Below are 25,055 nucleotides of genomic sequence, written 5' to 3' on the forward strand. Positions count from 1 at the left end.
AAATGTAATGACCTCTGACTTGTTGACATCCCCAGTCACTGAGTCGATAGTGTCATCATTATGTAAAGTGGACAGTATAAGAACACTTTTATTTTTCTTGGGAACGTATGAAACTAATAGCATACTGTTAAGTTCTTTACTGAATGCAAACATGCTATTTCCAACGGGTCTGTTCTTGACATTCAAAAAGTCTGGTAGCAATTGAAGTTTGTTTTTTCTTACTGTGGCAGCTATTGTCATTCCATGGTGAGTAAATAGGTCATTGGCAAGTGGAACAGATGTATAGTAATTGTCCATAGTGATGTTCCTTGCTGACTTGTCGATTGGTTGAATTAGTCTCTTCACAACAGCGGATGCAGAATTGACTGTAGCGTAAGGGCTTCTAGCTGGTTGTTTACCAGGATAAATTTCTGTATTTACAGTAAAAAAGGTCCTGGCATCAATGAAGGTATAGATTTTAATTCCGTATTTGTCTGGTTTGTTCCTAACATGCTGACATCTTCCTCGGAAACCTTCAAGCCTTTCATCAATAGTTATCTATTCCCCAGTGTATAGCTTGAAATACAACTAGTGACAAAACTATCAGGTTGTCAATTATCATACGAGCATTTCGAGTACGTTTGTCATCAAATCAAATAGCTCTGTACAACTGGTGAAATCTTCTTTTTACTCGTGACTCCTCTGAAAAACTCGGGAGCTGTACCATTAGTTTCCCCACATTTCTGATGTGTTTAGATGATTGCACCCAACATATATGAAACACCAAGAAGGGCTAATAGTTCATCAACATTGGTTTGTGGACAGTCCTTTGCACCATTTTCATAAGAACTGGACATTTCAGAAAGCAGGATATTTGTGAATGAAACAATGTCACTGATTGTTTCATTAGAAAAAGAACTTTCCAACAATCTACAACTGTTTTACGATGTTTTGCATTACCTTTGACACCTGGTAATTTACTAACTATATTTTGGCTTATAGGTTTTACTTTCTTATTTGTTTGTTTGTGTACGCACCATTTGGTATATTTATCCTTTCCAATGTAATGAAGTCCAGAAGGCTGGGTTATGGCTGTAGCGGATGGACGTTTCAAGTTTTTCCATTGTCTTGAGGGCTGCACTGTCATTCTTTTGGATGCAAAAATCCCAGGTGACTGCATTGAAGATGTGGAGGGTATAGGCTGAAGGATTTGGGTGACAGTTAGTTCTGTATCAATATCACTTTCCGAATCGTTGGATTGCTCCGTATCAGCTTGATGCAGAAGGTGCATCACTTAGCAAAGCCTTGGTTGTCACCATCAGTAAATACGTCGTCCTCTTCTTCAGTCCAGCTCAAAAGAACATATTCACTAGGCCTATTAGCCATTATTATTTCACATTTCACTAAAACATTACACCAGCACGGAATGCGCAAAAAATGTCACGCCAAAGCTATCGAGACTAGAATGCGCCTAACACTGCCTGTTATGTGACCGGTATCGTAGTGAGGCGCTGACTAACACACCATTTAAACATAAGAGTTTCATTTTTGGTCCGTATTGAACTGAGAATGGAAGATAGGAAAAACTAGAAAGGGTCCACCTTTTCAATACAAAAATGTTATAGTTTATTTATAACATGTATTTGCACTTGGGACTAGTTTCGACGCTGTGTTGGCGTCATCATCAGCCAAAAAATGGGAAAATAGGCCAGTGTGTAGGCATTCATATTACACAAGGTGTTACATTAAACAATACAAATCTTGCAAGGAGATAAAAAACATGGATGAATATAGAAACAAATGAATCGTTGAGAAAACAAAAGTTTTCTTATCTGTTGTTTCTTCTTAATTGATTGCAAAGATATTGGAAATTTATTGAACATCTCCCTTGGTAAGTTATTCCAATCCCTAACTCCCTTTCCTATAAACAAATATTTGCCCCAGTTTTTCCTCTTGAATTCCAGCTTTATTGTGATATTTCCTACTTTTAAAGACACCACTCAAACTTATTCATCTACTAATGTCATTCCACGCCATCTCTCCACTGACTGCTCAGAACATACCACTTATGACAAAGATGTTGATTCCCATTGGGAACCTGAAATATATGTTCCAAATGACTAAAGTTATAATACCAATTTATAATACCATCTGGAAAATTTATAATGTCCAATAACAGACCAACTATATCGGTATTACATACCACTTAGTCCAGCAGCTCATCTCCTTTCTCCCAAGTCTTCCCAGCCCAAACTTTGCAATATTTTCATAACGCTACTCTCTTGTCGGAAATCACCCAGAACAAATCGAGCTGCTTTTCTTTTGATTTTTGAATCAAGTAATCCTGGTGCGTGTTCCACACACTGGAACCATACTCTAGTTGCGGTCTTACCAGAGACATGTATGGCCTCTCCTTTACATCCTTACTACAACCCCTAAATACCCTCATAACCATGTGCAGAGATTTACAATCCCATTTATGTGGTTACCCCAAATCATGGTACAGAAAATGATAACGTAAAATGCTCTCAAGAACAACATAGAATCGCTATGATCAGTTCCATTCATAGGGAGGGAAGAAGAAATAAGTTGCACATGATGAAAACACAGAAAAATAGTCACAGGGTCAAAGGACACAGTTGTAACACCGTCAAATGTGGTTTGGTTGCTATCAGCTGAAATTACAGACAGGGGCGTATGCAGAAATTATTGTTTTGAGGGCTCTAGTTGCGGTCTTACCAGGACTTCTCTAAAATAATGCTCAGGGCATATTGTGAAATCAGAAACACTAAATTATAATTTCCAAATAACACAGTTATTTAATTAAGACACATTACCTCGGCAACAATTATTATGTCTTTCTGCAGAACCAAACATCACTAGTTTACTTTCACAAGGCGTCTGACTCTCTCTGTCTGAAGTTCTGAACTCGTCACATCACAAATATTTTACCTGTTCGTGTTATCCATTGTTCACACAGCCCTGTGCTGTTCATCATTCCAGTTCTGGCTTAACTGTACCCTTTCTCCACACTTCCTCTCACTCAACTGCGGTGGTAGAGGTGAATGTATAACCCCTTCTTTTAAAATCAAAAGGGTGCACAGAAGTCTTATAACCTTTTCATCTTTTGCTAATATTGTATGAGAATTACCTGTGAACTGTGATGTATTAACAAGTGCAGAATATAATGCAAACTGAAAGTGAAATGCCAGATCAAGCTCACTGTAATATTTTGACTTTTAATGGGATTTATCCCCCCAATCCCCTACCTCTGTGTATGCCCCTGGTTAGGAAATGCACATGTTTTAAGTGGAGGATAAGGTCTCTTCTGAACAGTTGGACTTTGTTTTGCAGCTCACCGTTGCTGATGAACCATTTGGAAAGGTATTTGTTTTCTCTTCCTCATCCTGGATATGACCACGATCATTTGAAAGATTGTGTTTAAAAAGCTGTAGATAAATCAACTGTCGAGAACTACAGGAGAGCCTTCTCTCCTCATCAATCCGAGCTTCATCAGAACAACAGGCTTTCACACTCATCCATGGAAGTGTAGGCTCAGTGGAGATTGTCCTTGCTTCGTCTTTCTCTTGCTCCCACTTCCAACACCGACCTGTAATTATGTGCTCCTGTTTCTCTTCACCACATATGAAATATGTATCTGTCCATCATGTTTCAGGCAAGCAATCTGCAGGGATTCACCGCTCCCAATCATTGGCTTTTGCTCGCAGACCATCGGGAAACTGGATCATCTCTAACAGAGAGAACCATGATTGCATCGTCGAGAGCTGAGAATGAGAGTTCTCTACATCAGACAACTGTCAGGATGGAGGAAGAAGCTGTAACTACATCACTCCCAGATCTGATGAGCCAGGAAGAAGGAACAGTGTTCCCCTCAGATGAACTAGTTACTTGTGAAAAGAACTGCTCTCAGCAGCTGATTTCTCTGCGACATGAAACAGAAAACAGCATCCTGGAGCACTACAAGGAAGTGTTTCAAGCTCTTAATGTGTTTGTGGACAGCCAGGTCCTCCTAGTCTTTCAGTCCTCGAAGGAGCATTACCAACTTGTGGAAGTTTACAGGCAGGGGCCACAAGAACACGCAATATTTACAAACACCGGAGACTGGACGTTGCAAAGTGGAGTAAGATGGAAAGTAGACTTGGCTCTGTCAGTTCGAAGAAGTAATCTGAACCAAACGCTACTTAAAGCAGCAATGGTGGTAAGTATCCTACAGTTTACAAACACCATAAAAACTTGTTAATGTGGTAGAATCTGTGGTTTATGAACAACAAAACATTCCAACAGAATTATGCTGTACAAATGTGGCTCTCACATTTTAACTCAGGATCTGGGTTTTTCTAATTGTAACTTGAACAAAGACATAATATGAATGTATTCAAGCTCCTTTCTTCATATTGAATGTGCTCTATCAATCTGGCATATTCGTCTCTGTAAGGTGGAAGAGCTTCTACAAGGTTTCTTTTTTTACGTCACACCAACACAGATAGGTCTTACAGCAACAGTGGGATAGGAAAGGCCTATGAGTGGGTAGGAAGTGGCCATGGCCTTATTTAAGGTACAGCCCCAGTATTTGCCTGGTGTGAAAATGGGGAACCACAGAAAACCATCTTCAGGGCTGCCAGCAGTAGAATTTGAACCCAGTGGGATAGGAAAGAGCTCCTCTACGACCTTCTCTATTTTTACTTTTATCTTCAGAAGTTGGTACTGATTACCCCTACTATAAGTCCTGCATGTTATAATAATTGTTAGAAGTTTTTGTCAAGTTTGGTTCTCATTAATCCACCATCACTCACTTTTTGAGATGAACACAAAACATTCTTCAACATTCTTTGTCTGAGCTTCAAATTCAGATTTTTATTAGAAAACGGTCTTGATATTTCTTTCAGTTGTGAAGGAACCAGCAATTTGCCTCTGTGTGGTGGCACAGTAGTCATCATGGACAAGCCCACTGCAACACTGCGGCTGTACAGCTTACGAGACAACCGACAACTCACAAGAAATGCTGATCGTTTGTTTCCTAGTTTGTTTTTACTATAATCTATGAGCTTCATTGTCCATATTGATATTTTGAGCACACAAGTATAAAGGATGAAAGTTTTCCACTTAATTAATTCTTTATTATACAGTATTAAGTGTCTAAAATCTATCAATCACATTAAAACACAGTACCGGTTTCAACCTGTTAAGTAGGTCATTGCCAGCTGCTGATGAAGCTGCTTATTCAATAACAAATATACAATGTAAAACATTACTTAGACTAAACACGAATGCCACATATTCCATTAAAATATAATGTTATAATGTTAAAAAAAAAAGCTTTGACGTCTTTGTGTCCTGTGAAAGCCACACATTCCATTAAAATGTTATGTTAATATTAAAAATCAGGGTACAGTTCTCAAAGTCTAAAGAGTCTCTGACATCCTTGTGTCAGGTTTAAATATCTTGTGCTGTAATGCCAACATTATGTCCGACAGTTGTACAAGGTAAATTCCAAAGTGCATTGTTGGGCCGCAAATATGTGGAAGATTGTTATGTTCAGTAGTATATGAGATTCTGTTCCTGTTTTATGCTCATCCTCAATACATTATTCTGCTTGTTGAGATATAAGTTGCTGTATTGATATCATAAAAATAAGTGTGAGTGCTTCCCTCTTCACACTTGTGTTCCATTAGATTAACTGATAGAGAGTGCCTATTGAAAGTGTTGTGAACAATCATGTGTGTGTTACTTACATGCGGACTTGATATGTCATTGAGCGTCGGGAGAGTGCTGCACACTGTCCCGTGTACGTCGTGTGGCTGTTGTAGCATTAAGATGGAGGGGAAGTGGGGAGGGGGAAGCAGCTTGTGGAGGGGTTGGGGTGTTTGTGGATTTGTATCTGCTGATTCTTTTTAGATATGTGTATTTTAGAATAGGAATGGCAGTGTTGAAAAGAATGTTTACTTTATATGTTATTTCGTTTAGGTTGTAGTCCATACTGATATAGTAATCTTCCACTCATTATATTGATCAATATTGATCCATATCATTCTCAATATTAGTGAACTTATGCTTGTAATCCTCGACTTGTTGCCCTATAAATATAATTGTTAATCCGTATTGAAGATCAATCAATACATTATAGATGTATTATAATGTATTGAATAGGTGACACAATAAAACCCTTTAGCATCCTACATTGTTGTCCTATGGATGAAAAATTATTATATTTTATGGCATTGATATGTTCGTTGTAGTGAATAAAGAAACTTCTACACTTGCGGCGGATGTAGCTGGCTTCACAATCATTGCATTTTCTGTGGTATACACCTGAGTGGCTCTATTTATTGTTGCCATTGACAGATTTAGTATCATGTAAAACGGAAGTATTATTACGTGGTTTTGTAAGATATTCGTAGATTGTGTCTTTTGAAAATATTAGTTATGGGGTGGATGTGGGTGTTGTTACAAGTAAAAAGTGTGTAGTCTTTCTTAGGTTTGCTCTTTCTACTTAGTTTGGATTTCAGTTGATGTTTTACTTTGTGAATGTTTCTATTGTATCCCTTTTGCTTCGCTATTTCGTGAATTAGATTTAGTTCTTTCTCTAGTTTTTCCTGAGAGAGGGGAATATCATACTGTAGTATGCTGCCTTTTTGTGTGCGTTAGGGTGAATGCAATCTATTTTTATTGTACTTTGTATTGGAAGCTTGCGTAGGTTTTCTAGAGATTTTGTATGTTAAGTGGTGATCAGTTTTAGTGACAGATGTGTCAAGATAATTCAGAGTGTGATCATTTTCAGTTTCCATCATAAATTTTATATGTGGATCAATTTTGTTTAACTGTTCAAGTATGTTGTTTATGTTTGTAAATCTGCAGTCTAAAACAACGAACATATCATCTACAAATCTACACCAAAATGATATATTGTTAATTTTGCTAATTTCTGAGTGCTCTAAGTGGTCTATATTTCTCAGCTATTATTCCTGAAGCTGGAGAACCCATGGGGAGGCCTTGCTGTTTATAGATGGTATCATGGAATCTAAAGTAATTACTGTTGAGGGCAAATTCAAGTAAATTAATGAATTCATCTATTTCAAGGACGCTTAGATTACTGTGATTTTTTAAGTTACACTCTATTATTGTTTCCACAAGCTGCTTCCCCCTCCCCACTTCCCCTCCATCTTAATGCTACAACAGCCGCACGACGTACACGGGACAGTGTGCAGCACTCTCCTGACGCTCAATGACATATCAAGTCCGCATGTAAGTAACACACACATGATTGTTCACAACACTTTCAATAGGCACTCTCTATCAGTTAATCTAATGGAACACAAGTGTGAAGAGGGAAGCACTCACACTTATTTTTATGATATCAATACAGCAACTTATATCTCAACAAGCAGAATAATGGACTGAGGATGAGCATAAAACAGGAACAGAATCTCATATACTACTGAACATAACAATCTTCCACATATTTGCGGCCCAACAATGCACTTTGGAATTTACCTTGTACAACCGTCGGACATAATGTTGGCATTACAGCACAAGGTATTTAAACCTGACACAAGGATGTCAGAGACTCTTTAGACTTTAAGAACTGTACCCTGATTTTTAATATTAACATAATATTTCTTCTTCTTGCGTTACGGCCTCTGTAGGACCACGGACAGCTCCTTCATGGATTGTATTTTCTTCTTCTCCTCCCAGAACCTCTTCATCCTTTCTCTTCTTCTCTCCCGCTCTTCTTCGGAGATATTCAGTATCCTCTTCTCTTGTCTACTCCACTGGTGACTCTCAATCCTTTTCCTGTATCCATCCCTATCATTGATCTCTGGCATATTAGTCGGTATGTACTTGCTTCTCCAATTTTCCTTTTCTTCCACCTTGATCCCCAATTCTGACCAATCTTTCCTGAGTTCAACTACCCACTTGGTTCCTGTCTTTCCTCGTGTCCTCGCTGTTGTTTCCCATACTCTTTTCGTCATTCTATCCATATTCATCCTGATTACATGTTCCGCAAACCTTGCTCTTTTCAGTCTGATTTCTTCTGAGATTGTCCTCATGTTCTGGTATAGTTCTTCCCTGAGCCTCCTCATCCATCTCTCTCCTCCTCTCTTAGGGCGTAGTATTTTCCTCAATATTTTTCTCTCCTCTTTCTCTAGTTGTTCCGCACCATTTCTTCCTAGTGCTATTGTCTCAGCAGCATATAATAGAGCATTTCTCACCGTTGCCTTGTAATGTCTAATCTTTGCGTCTGTAGATATATTCTTTTTATTGTATATATCTCTGGTCATACAGAAGGCTAATCGCATCTTCTTTATCCCCTCTGTTATTCCCTCATTGCTCCTATTCCTTCCTGTTATAAATTCTCCTAGGTACTTGAATTTGTCCACCTTTTGCACGGTGCTTTCCGGTGTTGTCCAATCCTCAGTGGTATTCAATGTCTTTGTCTTGTTGTAGGCAATCCTCAGTCCTACCCTTCCGGCTATATTGCTTAAGTTGTTGAGTTGTGTCTTTGCATCTTCTTCTGTCTCACTTACTATAGCTATGTCGTCCGCAAAGGCTAGACAATCTACTTCGGCCCTATTGTCCTTTTTGTCCCCAACATGCGTCTTTGGTATTCCCATTGTCTCATTCATTGTTCTCCACTGCCTGATGACTTCATCCAGAGCTATGTTGAACAACATTGGTGATAATCCATTTCCTTGTTTGACACCAGTGTTGATATCAAATTCTTCAGAGAGTACTCCTCTGAATCTCACCCTTGCCTTTGTGTCTAATAGAATTTCCATTATGAGTTCATGTGTAGTGCCATCTAATCCTCTGTTCTTCAGGATTCTTCCAAGGGTTTGTCTGTCGATGGAGTCATATGCCTTAGTGAAATCTACAAAGGTTACCACCGTCTTTTTGTTCTTTAAGGCCCTATGTTCTATCAGTTGTTTCAGTATAAATATCTGTTCTATGCATCCTCTTCCCTTCCTAAATCCTGCTTGGTAGTCTTCAATTGTACTTTCTAACTGTTCTTCCAGTCTATTGAGCAGGACTTTTGACAACACCTTATAGCCAATATCTAGTAGCAAAATTCCTCTATAGTTGTTTGCATCCCTCTTGTCTCCCTTCTTATGTATTGGTATTATGATCGCATTCTTCCATCCTTCTGGTAACTTCTTTGTTCTCCAAATCTGGCCGATGATGTTGGTCATATTTCTACTGCCTTGTCACCTCCCCACTTAATCATCTCAGCTGATATTCCATCTTCTCCGGTTGCTTTGTTATTCTTTAGATCGCTTATGGCCTGTGCGATCTAATCTCTAGTTGGAGGACATGACTCTCTCCCTACTGTGTTTGTCCCCAGCTCCAGCTCTTCTTCAGGTGGTTCACAGTTTAACAGGTCATGAAAGTATTCTGCAAGCATCCTACAGTTCTCCTTCGCACTAATTGCCAGATCCCCATTCTTATCTCTTATAAAGAGTTCTCTGTCTTTATATCCACTCAGGCTCTTTTTGAATTTCCCAAAAAAGTCTCTACTATTGTTTTTCCTGAAGTTGTTTTCAATTTCATCCAAATTCCTGCTTCATCCTCTGTCTTTTGGTCCATCTTATGGTTCTGGCTGTTTCCTTCCTTACTCGTAGGAAAACTTCCCATTTTTCCAGGTTCTTCTTACTGCTCCAGTCTCTCCAGGCTTTCCTGCCATTCTCAACCACTTCCTCACAGTCCGTATTCCACCACCAGTGTTTCTTTTTCTTTTCTTCCTTTCCCCATATTTCAGCCTGTTTCCTCATATTCAGCTTCATGTCATCCCATCCATTGCCAGTTTCTATTCCTTCCTCGTATTTGGATCGATTGTGCCATAATTTGTCTCTGTCTATATTTATTTTTCCAGTTGGTCTACTTGTCTGTGGCAGTCTACCACTGTGTGGAATCCGAAGGCACTTTATTTCTGTAAGATAGTGATCTGATTCTATTCTTGTGTTCTTTCTGACCTTTGTGTTCAAAATCTCTTTAGTGTTTGTCCGACTGATTGCCACATGGTCAATCTGGAATTCCCCAATGTGGGTGCATGTGTGCCTTTCACAGGACACAAAGACGTCAAAGCTTTCTTTAACATTATAACATTATATTTTATTGGAATATGTGGCATTCGTGTTTAGTCTAAGTAATGTTTTACATTGTATATTTGAACTTATGCTTGTAATTGTATATTTGAAACCGGTACTGTGTTTTAAAGTGATTGATAGATTTTAGACACTTAATACTGTACAATAAAGTATTGATTAGGTGGAAAACTCTCATCCATTATACTTGTGTAGTTTGTTTTTACCATTATATTCCCCTGTTTCATCTGTCAATAAAAGCACCACTTTAGAAGTTGCATGTCATGCTCCCACCAAACAGCCACAAATTGGCACCTCCATTCACCATATGATGAGTGGTACCAAGTTCAACATTTCTGTGGCCTTTCCCCTGCCATAATTCCAACATAATTGGTCCATTATTACATTTGCCAACTAACTCATTCTTGGCTGCCGACCTTTTGTCCCAGTGTGACAGTTTGGGCTCACCAGCGGACCTTCCATGGTGGATGGCTAGTGGAGGCGACTGCATTATGAGAGACTTCCTCTGTTTTATAAGGGAATTGAAATCTATATAATTTCTGCTGCCATCCGATTTCTCCCAGCTAAACTGTTTGAGTGGGAGCCAATTTTTAAGATTCCCCTACAATTTGTTTAAGAGTTACTATTTTTCTGATAATTAATACCATATCAGGTAGTAGTAGTAGTAGTAGTAGTAGTAGTATTAGTAGTAGTAGTAGTAGTAAATTCTACCAATTGGAAGATGTTAAGCAAATAACTCAGTCATTTCTTCTGTGGGTTCTTCTTGTTGTTCCAATAGGTTGAGAATGCTTGTTTACGTTCTGCCGACCACTTTGGTCTGTACTGTTGCTCTGATGTAGCTTCACAATTGTTTAGTTTGTGTCTAAACTTGACTCTTTCTAGGATGTCTGTTGAACTTAGATCCTTAAGTTCGTTAAGCCAGCATGTAGAGTTGTTAGGCGAGGTTACATAATCTATTATCTTTTTTTTTCAATCGGTTTTCTGCTAATCTAGTCAGATGGCTAAAGAATTTCTTTCGTCTTTTCCTAATGTCATTTACAATGTTTGAGAACTTTTATGTTGTTTTGATTGATTGTAATCTGTTACCATCTTGGGTGTGTCTTACTCCGAAGATTTTCCTAATGATCTTCCCCTCTTCTTTTTTTGATTTTTTCAACTTCTTGTTTTCTGTTGAGCGCCAGTGTTTGACTTGCATAAACAACTGTTGGTTTTATCATTGTATTGTAATGCCTAAAATTTGTTTGACTTGACATGGATTTTTGTTGTAGGTGTTTTGGACTAACCGTAATGCCGTTTTAATTTTTTTGGAGATGAGTTTGTCATAAGATCTTTTCAAGGGCTGCAAGTCGATAAATTCTCTAGGGTATTTATAGTAAGGGACCCTGTCAATTGTACCATATTTTGTTCTCAGGCTCTTTTATTCCGTTTTTGGTTCTCTCCTGGATCAAATTATAAATCAAGGATCTCGATCATTGGCTGTGTCACTATGCTTCTGTTTCCTCCATCTTTTTCCAAGCATTCATCGTGGTGTCCTTCCACTTGGTTTCTCTCTCTTCTCCCATTTGTATCACGTGTCCATACCATTTCAGATTGCTTGTTTCTATCCTGTCCTGTAGTTTTGAAACCTATTCACTTTCTAATCTCTCCACTTCTGATTATATCTTTTCTTCTCTTTCTTATAATAGCTCTCAGGAATTTAATCTCGTATTATTTTGTTGTTGTCCATAGAAATGCTCTATACGTACACAGTACTGTAAATCAAATACAGAACTTGTTTCCAGTTCCTTGGTTCGTCACAGTCTGGTAAAAACCCATTGCTTGTATTCTCTCTCCAGTCTCTTCTGTTACCTTCCCATTTTCTGTGACTATACTTTCCACAACTTCTGTTGGTTTTGAATGTACAGTAGAGTCACGCTCAACCGACCTTCACTTATCCGACACTCCGTGTTATCCGACACTGGTAGTCTTAATTTGAACTTTAGGTGGATGCAATTCTGGGACACGGGGTGTGGAGGGTGTGACTGTGGGACAAGCACTGTCAGTCATGCGGTAGTATTGTTCAATGTAGTATTGGTTGGGTCCGGATGTTATAGTTTTCATATCCTCTGTGAGTATGGCAAGTAAACGTAAGAAAGTGATTGTTTCTGTGGAAGACAAGTAGAGTGGGTTAAAAAGACTAGACAAAGGGGAAACTCTCCAAAAAATGGCTTCAGATTATGCTGTTGGACGTGTTACAGTGGGAGACTGGAAACATACGAGGGAATAAATTGAAAAGTGGTGCTCTACCAGAGCAACAAGTGATGCACTGAAAATTAGAAAAAACAATGAAAAATGTGAGTACGAAAAAGTAAGTGAAGCACTATTTCTTTGGTTCACTAAAAACCAGGAAAAGGGCTTGTCAATATCTGGCCCCATTCTGCAAGAAATGGTGGTGTATATCCAGAAGGAGTTTAATAAAGGGACCCTAATTTTACTGCCAGTGCTTGGTGGCTTGATCGGTGGAAAAAAACGGTATGGCATTGGGCAGCTTAATATCTGTGGAGAAAAACTGTCAAATAAATCCGATGAGGTTGTGAAATTTAAAGGACAATTTCAAGAAATAATTCTTGCTGAAGGATTAACCGGTGATCAGATTTTTAATTGTGATGAGACTGGGCTGAATTTCAAGATGCTGACATCAAAACTCTTGCAGCCCAAGCCAAGACGTCTGCACCTGACTACAGGCGTAAAGAGTACTGCATCTACTGTACAACTGAATTAATAAGTACGTAATACAGTATAGCCTTCCTGTTTGTTTTAGTTCATTTTCAAAGTTATTCCGTATTATCCGACATTTTCGGTGATCCGACGTACTCGAGGTCCCATTTAAGACGGATAATCGAGACTTTACTGTACTTCTATGTTCCCCATGTTTCCTCCTCTACTGAGTGAGTTGGCTGTGGAGTTAGTGTCGCATAGCTGTGACCTTGCATTCGGGAGATTGTGGGTTCAATTCCTGCTGTCATCAACATGAACATTGTCTGCCATGGTTTCCCATTTTCACAGCAGGAAAATGCTGGGGCTGTTCCTTAACACATTGGACACGTTACTCATAGAAACTACGGGCGTGCTATTTCATTGGTGCTGATGGAGCTCGGAGAATACACGGGCACGTTTTCAGTGTAGCTAAAACAATAGTAGATGGCGTTTCGGTAAGCTGTGACTTCACTACGATACTGTTGAATGCTTCTATAAGCATACAATGTACTAGTTATGAGGATAAGTCGAGAGCTTCTACATAACGTGGGGTCGCGTCATCGTTGACTCTCAGCTGTCAATTGGGCGGGAAAGTACGTATGGTACATGCGGACTGGAAGAGTGTGTGTTCGAGAGGCAGGCTTGTTTGTGCAATTCCTGTGAATATTTACCATGTCTAATTCAAGTGTATGAAATTTCAACAATGAATCCATATTACAAACCATAACTCTCATCTTTGTTAGGTATTGAAAACGGCTATTCCATTAAGTTTACAAAAGGAGCATTTTTATTACCCCACCTATTCAATACAAATAATTCCACAGTTATGTGGTTAAATAAACATAGAAATTATTAAATTTAAATTTCAATTTAAATAAAAATTATAAAAATACTAATTTTGTAAACTTAGTGAAATGAATCCATAATCGATGTTCTTATGCAAGACACGAGTTCTGAAAATGAGGATGAGGATAACAATTACACACTAATTAAATATGATGATTCTGAGAAGTAAATGTAGATAATGAGATAATTTAAAATTGATGTGAAGTGTAACAAAGTGTTATACCAATTCCTGAGGCGGGTTGTGTAGTACTGTTTTATACCGCTTCCTAAAAATGTGGGTGTTTCCCGTGTACTCAATGCAAGCCCGTCGTCAAACAACGAACAGTGGAAAACCAAATTCCTGGTTGTAAACAAGGATACTGGTGCCAATTGACTAATTAGGTTAGAATCTGTATTAGTGTGTTTATGTCCACAACCGAACTGTCATTCATAGCTGCCTCATATTTCTTTTTGTTTGTAAAACTTATTAACTTCTTAAATTTATATTTAAAAATTGCTGTAGTATTATGATAATTAAAACCCATTTTTTTTTGTGGAAGAAAGTGTGTTCTTTCCAAGTCTCTGATGCATACGCTAATATAGGGGTAGAGTACATCTTGTACATCTTTACATTTCATAGGAATTTCTCTGTTCCACACCACGTTCCTAACCTTCTGGTGGAATGTATTTTCCACTTGTACCGTTCTGCTGATCTCCTTATCCAACCTTCCATCTTGCATTATTTCACTTTATAAACATATGAAGTGTTCAGCAACCTCAAGGTTTTGTCTCCTGATACTAACAATCCTCGTGTCATCTCCACGGTTTTGCTCTTCTCTATTCTTAGAAAATTGATGTACCAATTTCAAAGACATGGAAAATGATTCAGACATTTTTGTAAATGCTATGCACTCTCAGCCTGTAAATGTAAGACTGGATTAATATCAGTGCAACTTGTATGTCATGCTAAAGTGTACTGAGATGTTCCTGCTGCCAGAAGCTCTTTCTTGGACCGACAACATCTGTTGGTGCTTAAACTGAAACAAACTCAAATTTACTAAAATAATTTCAAATATATTATAATTATAATTAAAAGTCCGCCTCCGTGGTGTAATTAGCTGCCACTCCTGGAGGCCCTAGTTTGATTCCTGCCTGTACAGCAAAATTTGAAAAGTGGTACGAGGGCTGCAATGGCGTCCTCTCAGCCTTGAGAGGTCAACTAAGTAGAGGGGGATTCCTTTCCCACCTCTCCCCATCCTCTTCTTTTTTTTGCTATTTCCTTTACAACACACTCACACAATGTTAAAAAAGGAAAAATGTTCCACCTTTTCAATACAATAACACTGTTGCACGAATCAATGTAGCAACATATTTAATTTATTAAGGGACCGGTTTCGACATCTGTCCATGTCATCATCAGCCTACACAAAAAAATGGCAAGAAGTTAACACAATGGTAGCACTTATGACACTTTTCTTGAATTAAAAATAGAAGTTCATGTAGAGGTTCTTTTTTTTTTTTTTTGCTATTTGTTTTACGTCGCACCGACACAGATATGTCTTATGGTGACGATGGGATAGGAGAGGCCTAGGAAGTGGAAGGAAGCAGCCGTGGCCTTAATTAAGGTACAGCCCCGGCATTTGCCTGGTGTGGAAATGGGAAACCACGGAAAACCATCTTCAGGGCTGCCGACAGTGGGGCTCGAACCCACTATCTCCCGATTACTGGATACTGGCCGTACTTAAATGTAGAGGTTCTTGAGCACTCTTGCTGATCTTGAGGTTAAAAAGATGTAGTATCTTATCTTATGGCAATGATGGGAGAGAAAAGGCCTAGGAATGGGAAGGAAGCAGCCGTGGCCTTAATTAAGGTACAGCTGCCTGGTGTGTAAATAGGAAACCATGGAAAACCATCTTCAGGGCTGCCGACAGTGGGGTTCAATCCCACTATCTCCGGGATGCGAGCTCACAGCGACGCGTCCCTAACCGCATGGCCAACTTGCCCGGGCTCAGCCATCCTCAAAGTGCTTTTCCATGGTTTCCCACTTTTCCTCCAGGGAAATGCCAGAATGGTACCTAACTTAAGGCCACGACCGCTTCCTTCCCTCTTTCTTGTCTATCCCTTCTGATCTTCCCCATCCCCCCCACAAGGCCCATGTTCAGTATAGCATGTGAGGCAACCTGGGTGAGAAACTGGTCTTCCTCTCCAGCTTCATCCCTCCACCCAAAGTCTCACACTCCAGGACACTGCCCTTGAGGTGGGAGAGGTGGGATCCCTCACTGACTCCGAGGGAATACCAACCCTGAGGATTAAAACAAATTAAGAAAGAAAGAATTATAATTGAAAGTAAAATCTTGTAAATTATTGATTGTTTAGTTAAACCATATACAGTATTTGTCTCCAACAGCAGAACATTTTCAACTACATGGTGCTTGGTATAAGTGATGATAATCCCTCTGCTCATTTGAGCTAGGCAGTGAGAGGAAGGATTCACAGTAATTTAATTTTGCCTGTACGCATTTAACTTAAAGCTTGTTATAAATAATGCAGAGCCCTGTTGTAGATCACATGAATACATGAAGTGTTGTAAGGTTAATAACTGTCAAGAAAACAAAAGTGCCATGTTCTGCATGAGTACGAACTATTCGAACTAAAAGTACACCTTGTTTGAGTGTGTAACCTTCCTCGAACTGCCACACAGCAGCATTCTGTGTGAACTGTAGGAATTGTGTATTGAAAGAAGGATCACTTCTCACGTCATGCCTTTCTTCCTTTCAATACAACAGGTGACGAATCCTGAAACTCTGAATCATCTTGACGACTTTGTTGACAAGCACATAGATTCCATCACCAAGAATAACTACATTCTCCTTACTCATGTTCTTGAAACAGTTAATGCCAGGTGAGTCTCTTCCATAAAGTGAGTGAAAATGATGTTGTACCACCATTGAACTATCTTGTGACAAGCACAATGCCATGCCACCTACCGTCTGGTATCTTCGACAGATGCTTGGAGCATTCACACTGGTGCTCTTAGGATTGAGATAGCTGAATTTATTTGATTTTCACTTACAAAGGGCACTAGGAAAGGTTTTCAGTACACAGAAATGGTTGGCTGGACACCCCTGTTATGGTGATGGGTGAAAACCAGTCTAGGAGACAGCAAGGCGCGACCTTCACACCAGTTGATACCAAGCAGTGGGATTGAAAGCAAGTTAAGATGTCAGTGTGGTCTAAAGTGAATATCGCGCAATTATCCACTACTATTTTGCTCGTGGATTAACTGTTGACCAGTGCCTGGAGGAAATGACTCCTGTGCTGGGGAAAGACTGTCCACATCGGACAACAACTTTCCACTGGTACAAAGAGTTCCAGAAGGGAAATTTTGGGGTTGAAGATGATCCTTGTTATGGGCCACCGTCTGATTCAGTGACTGAGGAAAACATTGAAGCTGTGAGGAAAATGTTGCATCAAGAGAGGCGGTTGACATATCAGCCGGTAGAAGAGACCCTCCACATCGCTGCACCAGCTAGTCATTCAATTCTACATAACCATCTCAATGTTAGAGAAGTTTGTTCCCTTTGTGTGCCCCATTAACTTTCAGAGGAACAAAGGGCACATCGAGTGAAATTGTGCCGAAAAATGCTAAAACAGTTTGAAAATGGGACTTCGTGTAACTTCAATAGCATCGTTACAGGTGACAAAACTTGGCTTTATTATTACGATGTCCCAACAAAATCCCAGAACAAGGTGTGGCTGTTTGAATGTGAGGGTACTCCTGTGACTGTGCAAAAGTCAAGGTCAGTGAAGAAAAGGACTATTGCAGTGTTCTTCACTAAACGAGGCATCCTGACTCGGATTGTGCTAGAAACACAAAGGACAGTTACTGCGAAGTGGTACAGTGAGACTTGTCTGCCTCAGGTCATCCAGGCTCTCAAGCAGCTCCGTCCAAGGTCACGGCTCAACACTTGGCTCTTGCATCAGGACAATGCTCCAGCACATCGTGCTAATGTAACAATGGATTTTCTTGCCAGTGACTTCACACTCTTCCCAGAAGTGAAGATGAAGCTGAAAGGGCGACGTTTTGCATCCGACGAGGAGCTTCTGGCAGCATGGGATCAAGAGTGTGAAAATGGAACCAAAGAAAAGTGGCAGAGTTGGTTCAGTGACTGGTTTCAACGTATGGAGAAGTGTATTGAGTGTGGTGGAAAATATTTTGAAAAGTCGCATTCGATCACATTGCAAAACTTTCCTAGTGCCCTCCCTTTGTATTTAAATGTTTTTAAGTAAAGGCAGGGAATAAACTAGTGACAAGTCAAATCATATACAGGGCAAAGCTGAATTGCACCGACGAACCTTTGGAGCTTGTTCAGGAATACCTTGAGAGTATATTTATATTCCTGTGAAATACCTTCACAACAGCAAAAAGAACCTGTCATATACAAGAACCAAAATGTGAAACACAAAACACAGAGCACTTCAATGCCTATAATATGCAATAACCAAAGCATAAAACACATACACTTTTATCACAGTGTGTTCAATCTGTTCTGTCAATGCACTGTGTAGTAAAGAGTGTTTTAAAGGTAATAAGTCATGTTGTTAGCTTCCAGTACATTAAACAACTCCTGCAGGACAAAATTCCAACACACCAGCGTCTGTCAACAACTAGCATTTAGGAAGGACATCAAAGAAATAACATTATTTTCAGTGCAGTACAGATGCAGGCAAGAAACCAAACAAACTGTGTAACGAGCCACAGAATTCTACTGCAATAGTCCATTCAAGATATTTATTGATTTTTTTTCCAAATGTTTAATGCCATTGATTATATATTGTTGTATTAATCTTTGAATTTTTAGAGTTAATTATCAGATAATTTTAATGTTCTCTTTTTTACTTTGTCCTTGTGGCAATGCAGAATGTCTGGAAAGTCACTGAGTTTCTCAATAAATGTATATTCCCTGGTACTGTACCATGCTGTCTCCGCACTACAGCATCTCGTGCAGCCCCTTTTGTTGTGCCATCACAGTGAATAAATATCCTTGCAATAGATCAATCTGAGTCTGCTCTATTGATTGGAAATTTAAAATTACAATTTAAACAACATTTAGTTTGCAGCGAGAACCTAAACCAAAACCATATTTTCCATTAATACGGGATGTTGCATGATGTACACGATGAGCACTTTTTGACTGGGCATTACGAAAACAAAATTGAAAATATCTTCCGAAACATGAGAGAAAAGATGCGAACACTTGGTATGTTCCTCTCTATGTAAGTTGAAGGTTTAATAACATATGTACTATCACAATAACTGACACACTATAGAATCCAGTCTTTGACTGCTTATTTCAGTGTGGAGTACATCATTGTGGACTCCTGGGGCTACGCTACCAACGGTTCGTGGAGCGGAATGGTCGGCTCTCTACAGCGGAAGGAGGCAGATATAGGAGCTACAGCCCTCTTCTTTACTGCTGACCGCCTGCCAATACTGGACTACATCGCTCTCACCACTCCAACCAGGTACATGCCTCACAGATAATATCAGAATAATGAGAAGTGTCAGAGTTAGTACAAGTGCTTATTTGAGTCATGAGGAAATATCACATTTTGAGCAACCACTTTCACAAGCTGTACCAGTATATGCACCAGCAAGAAGTGATCTTAAAACTTACATTACCGGGCTCCTATCTATGTCGGTGCGACGTAAAGCCCGTAGCAAAAAAAAAAACTTATGTTTGAAATATTTATATTGGCTGGAGTCGAAAGTTTGTTCTTTCATATCATTAGTTCATCGTGAAATGGGTGTAATACTACATTATGGACATTCCCTGCACCGTAAGGTCAACAACTAGTCCCACTATTGGATACATCAGTTTGTGGTTCCGACTGTAGACTGCAAGTACAAGAACGGACAATGAGAAGAAACATTCTCGGTCTGTTATGTTGTTTTGTTATCGCCACCTCACAAACAAGAACAAACATTTGTGCAGTGTATAGAGAAGATGCCACACGGAAGCAGTTCAGCGTGTGACCGTGAACGTAGAAAAAGTTATTTAATTGGAAGCAGTCGATAGGTAACAAGGGAGATGGTACTGGAACTGAACATATCTGATGCTAGTGTAGCAAGGCATGGTTACCTAAATCTGTGCAATATTTTGCTTCTACACGAACTGAGTGAACAGAATTTGGTCCAGAACTTTTCTGTTGGTGATCCATTATTGCAGCGCCATTACAATGATGATTTTCTGAAATGTCTGGCATCAGACAATAAAAATTGGTATGCACAAGGAAAATGAGTCAATTCTGTCAGTTCTGTAACCAGGTCTTAATCCTAGAAAGTTTATGCTCTGCATGTGATGGGATTGTACTTTGAATTTCTTCCCACCGATGAGACCATCAATTCTAAAATTACTGCTCTCAGTTTGAGTGACTGAAGGTTGGCATTCAAGAGAAAAACATTAATTGATTAACAGTGAAGGAGTTGACTTCCATCATGTGAACACCAGACCACATTTGCCTTTGGGCATTGCAGCGAATGTGTTACCCCATCTGCCTTATTCTCCAAACATTGCCCCTACTAACTATTACCTATTCACATTCTTGCAGAATTTCCTTAGTGGAAAACACCTCATTACCTTGGGGAACAGCAGGTTCAACATGGAACAGTTCATCAATAAGAAAAGCCCAGCATTTCAGAATTTATGAACTTCCAGAAAAATGACATTATGTTGTTAAAATTATGGGGCATACTGTGTGAAATAAAGTTTGTTTATGACAACATAGCATACTATTGTCTGTATATGTTCTTTCTCTGGTGTAAATGACCTTGTTTTGCTATGTCCATATCATGCACCCAAAGATGTTTCGCAACAGCAGCAGTATTTGCAGGTGTTGTGAAGAAGCAAACACAGTTATGGGACAACCCAGTCATTAGGTTAGTGTTAGAACTGCAAGGACACTACTCTTCTGATTTCAAAATCTTGCATGTTATTACCTTTCTTGTAACACTTGTCCATTCTTCGCTTATGGACAGCCACTTGAAGAGTTAATGTGATGTCATTACCATAGATAACTGTGACTCACCTTCAAATTCGCTAATTGACTCTAAAACTCTGATGTGGTGACTCAAAATTTCCACTGCAGTGATTTGCTTATTTCAGAAATTGAGAAAGCTTGCCAATGCAACCACTTGTGCTCAGGATGTCTTTAGCTTGAACTAAGCAATGCTATTTGACCCAATCTCACATTTCTTTTAAAACACTTGATCAACACGCTGTGTCTTAAGAACGTCAATAAATAAGAGTGATAAAGTGGAGAGAGGGACAGCGAACAGGGGCAGGTCTCGTACTGTACAGAACGTTATTTGGGATCTCTGAAGGGAAATTAGCTTCCACCAACAATCATGCTCAATGCTCATTTCTAGCTAGAGCCTATTGCAGAGCTATCCCACTCCCGACAGGCTTTCCAGAGGCCATTGATAGACTGTGGCCCCTAAGGAGCATTTTTGGAGTTCAAATGCACAGAAGTCCATGGGTGACCCATCGTGTGCCTTCACTGGAACATCAGTAAAAGGAATTGCATGGATTTCAGTTTTCATCTCCATTCTTTCTAAGAGCAGACAAGTCGAACAAGCAGTGTGGCTGGATGCTTTACCATGATGTATCTATGCATGAATTTTTTGCTCTCCCATACATTGCTGGGATATCTGTGTTGTAAATGGGTGTTAAAACCTCTTGCTGATGGTATGTAGAGTTCACGCCCACGTTATTAGCGACACGGCAAATGGTTAACTTGCCATTGTAGCGGTATCCAGTGATGATCATGAAACACCTTGGAAAACTTTCCTGGCATTCTTCGTACAACATTTGATAATGTTTTTGTCGTTAGGGCAGTTGTAAATTGAGTGGGTTTTGTTACATTCACTAAGGTACACATATGCTTCGTCTAATATCACCACATTTTTCCACGTGCCCCCTACCAGATAGCCCTCAGACAGCTTTCTTACATTAGTGCGACGTTCAGAAATGTGACGAGGCAACAGCTTGTGAATTTGGCACTTATGCCCCTTTTCTAATTGCAGGTCCTTGCTGATTATGGTGTTAACTGTTGAACAGGCATCCCCAACCTATGTGCAATAGTCCTTTGGGGCACAGGGTTATCACCTGAGACAAGGGCCTTTACTTTCCTCTGGTGTACAGCTGGTGGCTGGTCGTGCATTTGCCTGTTTTTTACCCCGTGGGATTAAGCCCAGTCGACCTTTGCCTTTTTTATTTGAAACAATACTGACCCCCATTTTTTTATATCAAGAAATCACACTTCTTGCACATTCCTCGGATTGAAGTATAATATATTTTGTATCAGAAAGGGCTGTTATGCGACCCTCCCAGTAAGGGTCAATCCACTTCGGCATTGTTGCAGCTAATTTCTCTAAACTCTACACACACATTCTCAGTACTGATGTGAATGATCACGCCATGTTTTGATGTGCTCAAGTTGATTATAGCACCACCAGTGGCCTTCAAACTCGTCACCAGAAATCTTGAATGACATTCTATACCTATGCCAGTCTGAAATGGTTAACAATACCCAACTTGAGCACATACAATGTTCTGTTTTACAGAGCAGCATTTCTCTTCCGACAACCTCCATTGTCGTATGTCAGTAACATCTTCACGTTGCCATTCACAACGTCAGTGTGGGTAGCTTCTGCAGTTCTGGTCTTTGTGTCTGCTGTGATGCTCTACATGACTACTGTGTGGGAAGACAGACAGTACAGACCGGCACTTCACTCTGACATTGCCCATATGATGGGACAACCACAAAATCACAGCCAACTGAAACCGTCCTGGGTGGAGGTTACGATGGTCACGCTTGGAGCTGTGTGTCAACAAGGTAAGTGCTCTACCATCGTCTTTTACTGTAGAATGTCGTGAACTTTACTGAATCTCTCATTAATTTCCATATACAGTACATTCTAAACAATAAGTATAAAACGAAACCAAACCCCATGGCTCAACAACTCTGAAGGGCCATGGCCTACCAAGTGACTGCTCTCAATGCGAAGGTCTGCAGACTACAAGGTGTCGTGTGGTCAACACGACGAATCCTCTAGGCCGTTATTCTTGGCTTTCTAGACCGGGGCCGCCATCTCACCGTCAGATAGCTCCTCAATTGTAATCACGTAGGCTGAATGGACCTTGAACCAGCCCTCAGGTACAGGTAAAAATCCCTGACCTAGCCAGGAATTGAACCCGGGGCCTTCGGGTAAGAAGCAGGCACACTACCCCTACACCGCGGAGCCGGCTAAACAATAAGTATAACCAGGAAAATCTTTCTTAAATCTTATGTGTAGAATGTACTGATGTATGGGAGTGTCACAGATGTTCTTCATTTATTTTTAAAAATTTTACAAGAAACTTTGAATCATTCTCTTGGACTCAAAAGACGCTTACAGCCACTTGAAGTGTGTGTGCACTATGATTTGAGTGTAATCTTCTTGGTATGTTTCAATATTGGTTGTTCCCCCTCCTGTTCCTTCCCCTTCCCTTCTCAAGCATAGTCTTGGTGGCTGGTTGTGTCCAGCAGTTCAGTATCATTATTATTTTGACAATCAATCTGAGCATTTACTTTGGGGTTCCTCTTGAGGAGTGAATGATGGACCCTTGGAAATCAAGAAAAGGACAGGCTAGAAACAGCTGAGATGTGGTTTTGGAGATGAAACTGAACAAGCTGGACTGAAAGAAAAAGTAACACTGAAGTGGTGAGAGAAGAAGTCTCATCATAGAAATAGAATATTGTTACGAATAAAACTCCATCTGTTTCATTATTCTAATTTTTTTCAGCATGGCCTAATAAATGCACACACACACATATATTTAGACACAAACAATTCTAACCAGTTATGAATGGCCACCCTCATTACCATCTATTTAAAAATCTCTCTACCTTCTGGCGCAGCAAGGGCCCAGCCCGTTCCTTTATCCCGATATTAATCCTTACTTTCACTTTCCTCCAAATCCAGTCACTTCCTACAGCCCCTGGCTATACAACACACAATGACTGTTCGTTGGTTCGACTCCACAGACAGTCCAGTAATTCACACAGTCACATGCAGTGAACAACTAAACAGCTCAACGGTATTCAACAGCAGGACGATACTCACAACAGCGAACATTAACACAGGTCCATTTATCCTCATATTCACGATAGCGCATTTCCTCGCTGGTTCATGGTGATCTTCAGTCCACAGAATTACACAGTACAATCTTTCATTCTGTCCTTTTTACCTACACACTGGTTTCTCCGACACCACAACAACAGCTCCTCGTCCAAACCTCGGTGGGACACTAGCGACAGCCAACTCCTGTGAACCCCAACTCACTGAGTGTCACATTGACTCACCTCAGAGCCCAACACTTGACTGACTGTCCGCGGCTAGCCTCCCTTTTTATAGTTCGCATGTTTTGATCCAGAAATTTCAGCATATCACTACAGGCAGAACATTCCCATTGAATCTCCAAGGAACTCACAGGTAAGCCGGCCGGCCCCACCCCACAGGCTGGCTGGGAGATTCCAGCTACCACAGGGCTGGCAAGTAACAATATGAAAATGATTATACACATTTTTTTTTACAATTTGTTTTACATCTCAGCGACAGAGATATGTGTTATGGCGACAATGGGATAGGAAAGAGCTAGAAGTGAGAAGGAAGTGGCCGTGGCCTTAATTGATGTATAGCCTGATTTGAAAATGGGAAACCATAGAAAATCATGTTAAGAGCTGCCAAGTGGGGTTCAAACCCTCTATCTTCTGAATGCAAGGTCACTGCTGCGTGCCCCTAACCGCATGACCACTTGCTCTGTAAATTGATTATACACCTGATGAGACACAGCATTTTCATTTGGAACATTGTGGAAAGGAAAGTTCTATTGAATGGACCCCTATAGGTGTCCTGTGCATCTATGATGATTTCTAATGCTCAAAACAACACATACACCCAGCCCCACAAGGCATTGGAATTAACCTATGGAAGTTAAAATCCTGATTCTACTGGGAATCGAAACCAGGGGCGCTTGGACTTGCAATGTCACATGTGCTCTCTGTCTGTGAGCTTTCTCACCCAATTTCCTTATAGTCTCCCAATATGTGTGCAAAAAAACAATAACATCTATAAAGTTCACTCTCTGGATTGAACCGTTTCATGTATCTTGTGTACAGTTTGCCGATGTTTAGAACACTACAATAATCATTAACATGTACCTTCACTCAACCAAGGGAGCTAAAAAACTATAAAAGTAAGATTTTAGCAGCTGTGCTTCGCTATAGAGAGAAAGAAAACTCAGACATCATAAATTTAGAAGAAGGTTATTAATTTTTTTTTTAATTGTA

General features: G+C 39.9%; 1 protein-coding gene across 1 annotated transcript in view; it reads left to right on the top strand.

Moving 5' to 3' along the window:
* Nucleotides 1-25,055, top strand: part of LOC136875451 (ionotropic receptor 75a-like) — a 120,999-nt gene that overhangs the window by 47,236 nt on the left and 48,708 nt on the right. The window contains exons 3-7 of the mRNA XM_067149001.2: nucleotides 3,656-4,198; nucleotides 16,448-16,563; nucleotides 19,020-19,187; nucleotides 22,288-22,437; nucleotides 22,498-22,559. Of these exons, the coding sequence (XP_067005102.2) occupies nucleotides 3,656-4,198; nucleotides 16,448-16,563; nucleotides 19,020-19,187; nucleotides 22,288-22,437; nucleotides 22,498-22,559 (1,039 nt within the window). The remainder of the gene's footprint in view (nucleotides 1-3,655; nucleotides 4,199-16,447; nucleotides 16,564-19,019; nucleotides 19,188-22,287; nucleotides 22,438-22,497; nucleotides 22,560-25,055) is intronic.

Source organism: Anabrus simplex, chromosome 6 (assembly GCF_040414725.1).
Source record: "Anabrus simplex isolate iqAnaSimp1 chromosome 6, ASM4041472v1, whole genome shotgun sequence".
Taxonomy (NCBI): domain Eukaryota; kingdom Metazoa; phylum Arthropoda; class Insecta; order Orthoptera; family Tettigoniidae; genus Anabrus; species Anabrus simplex.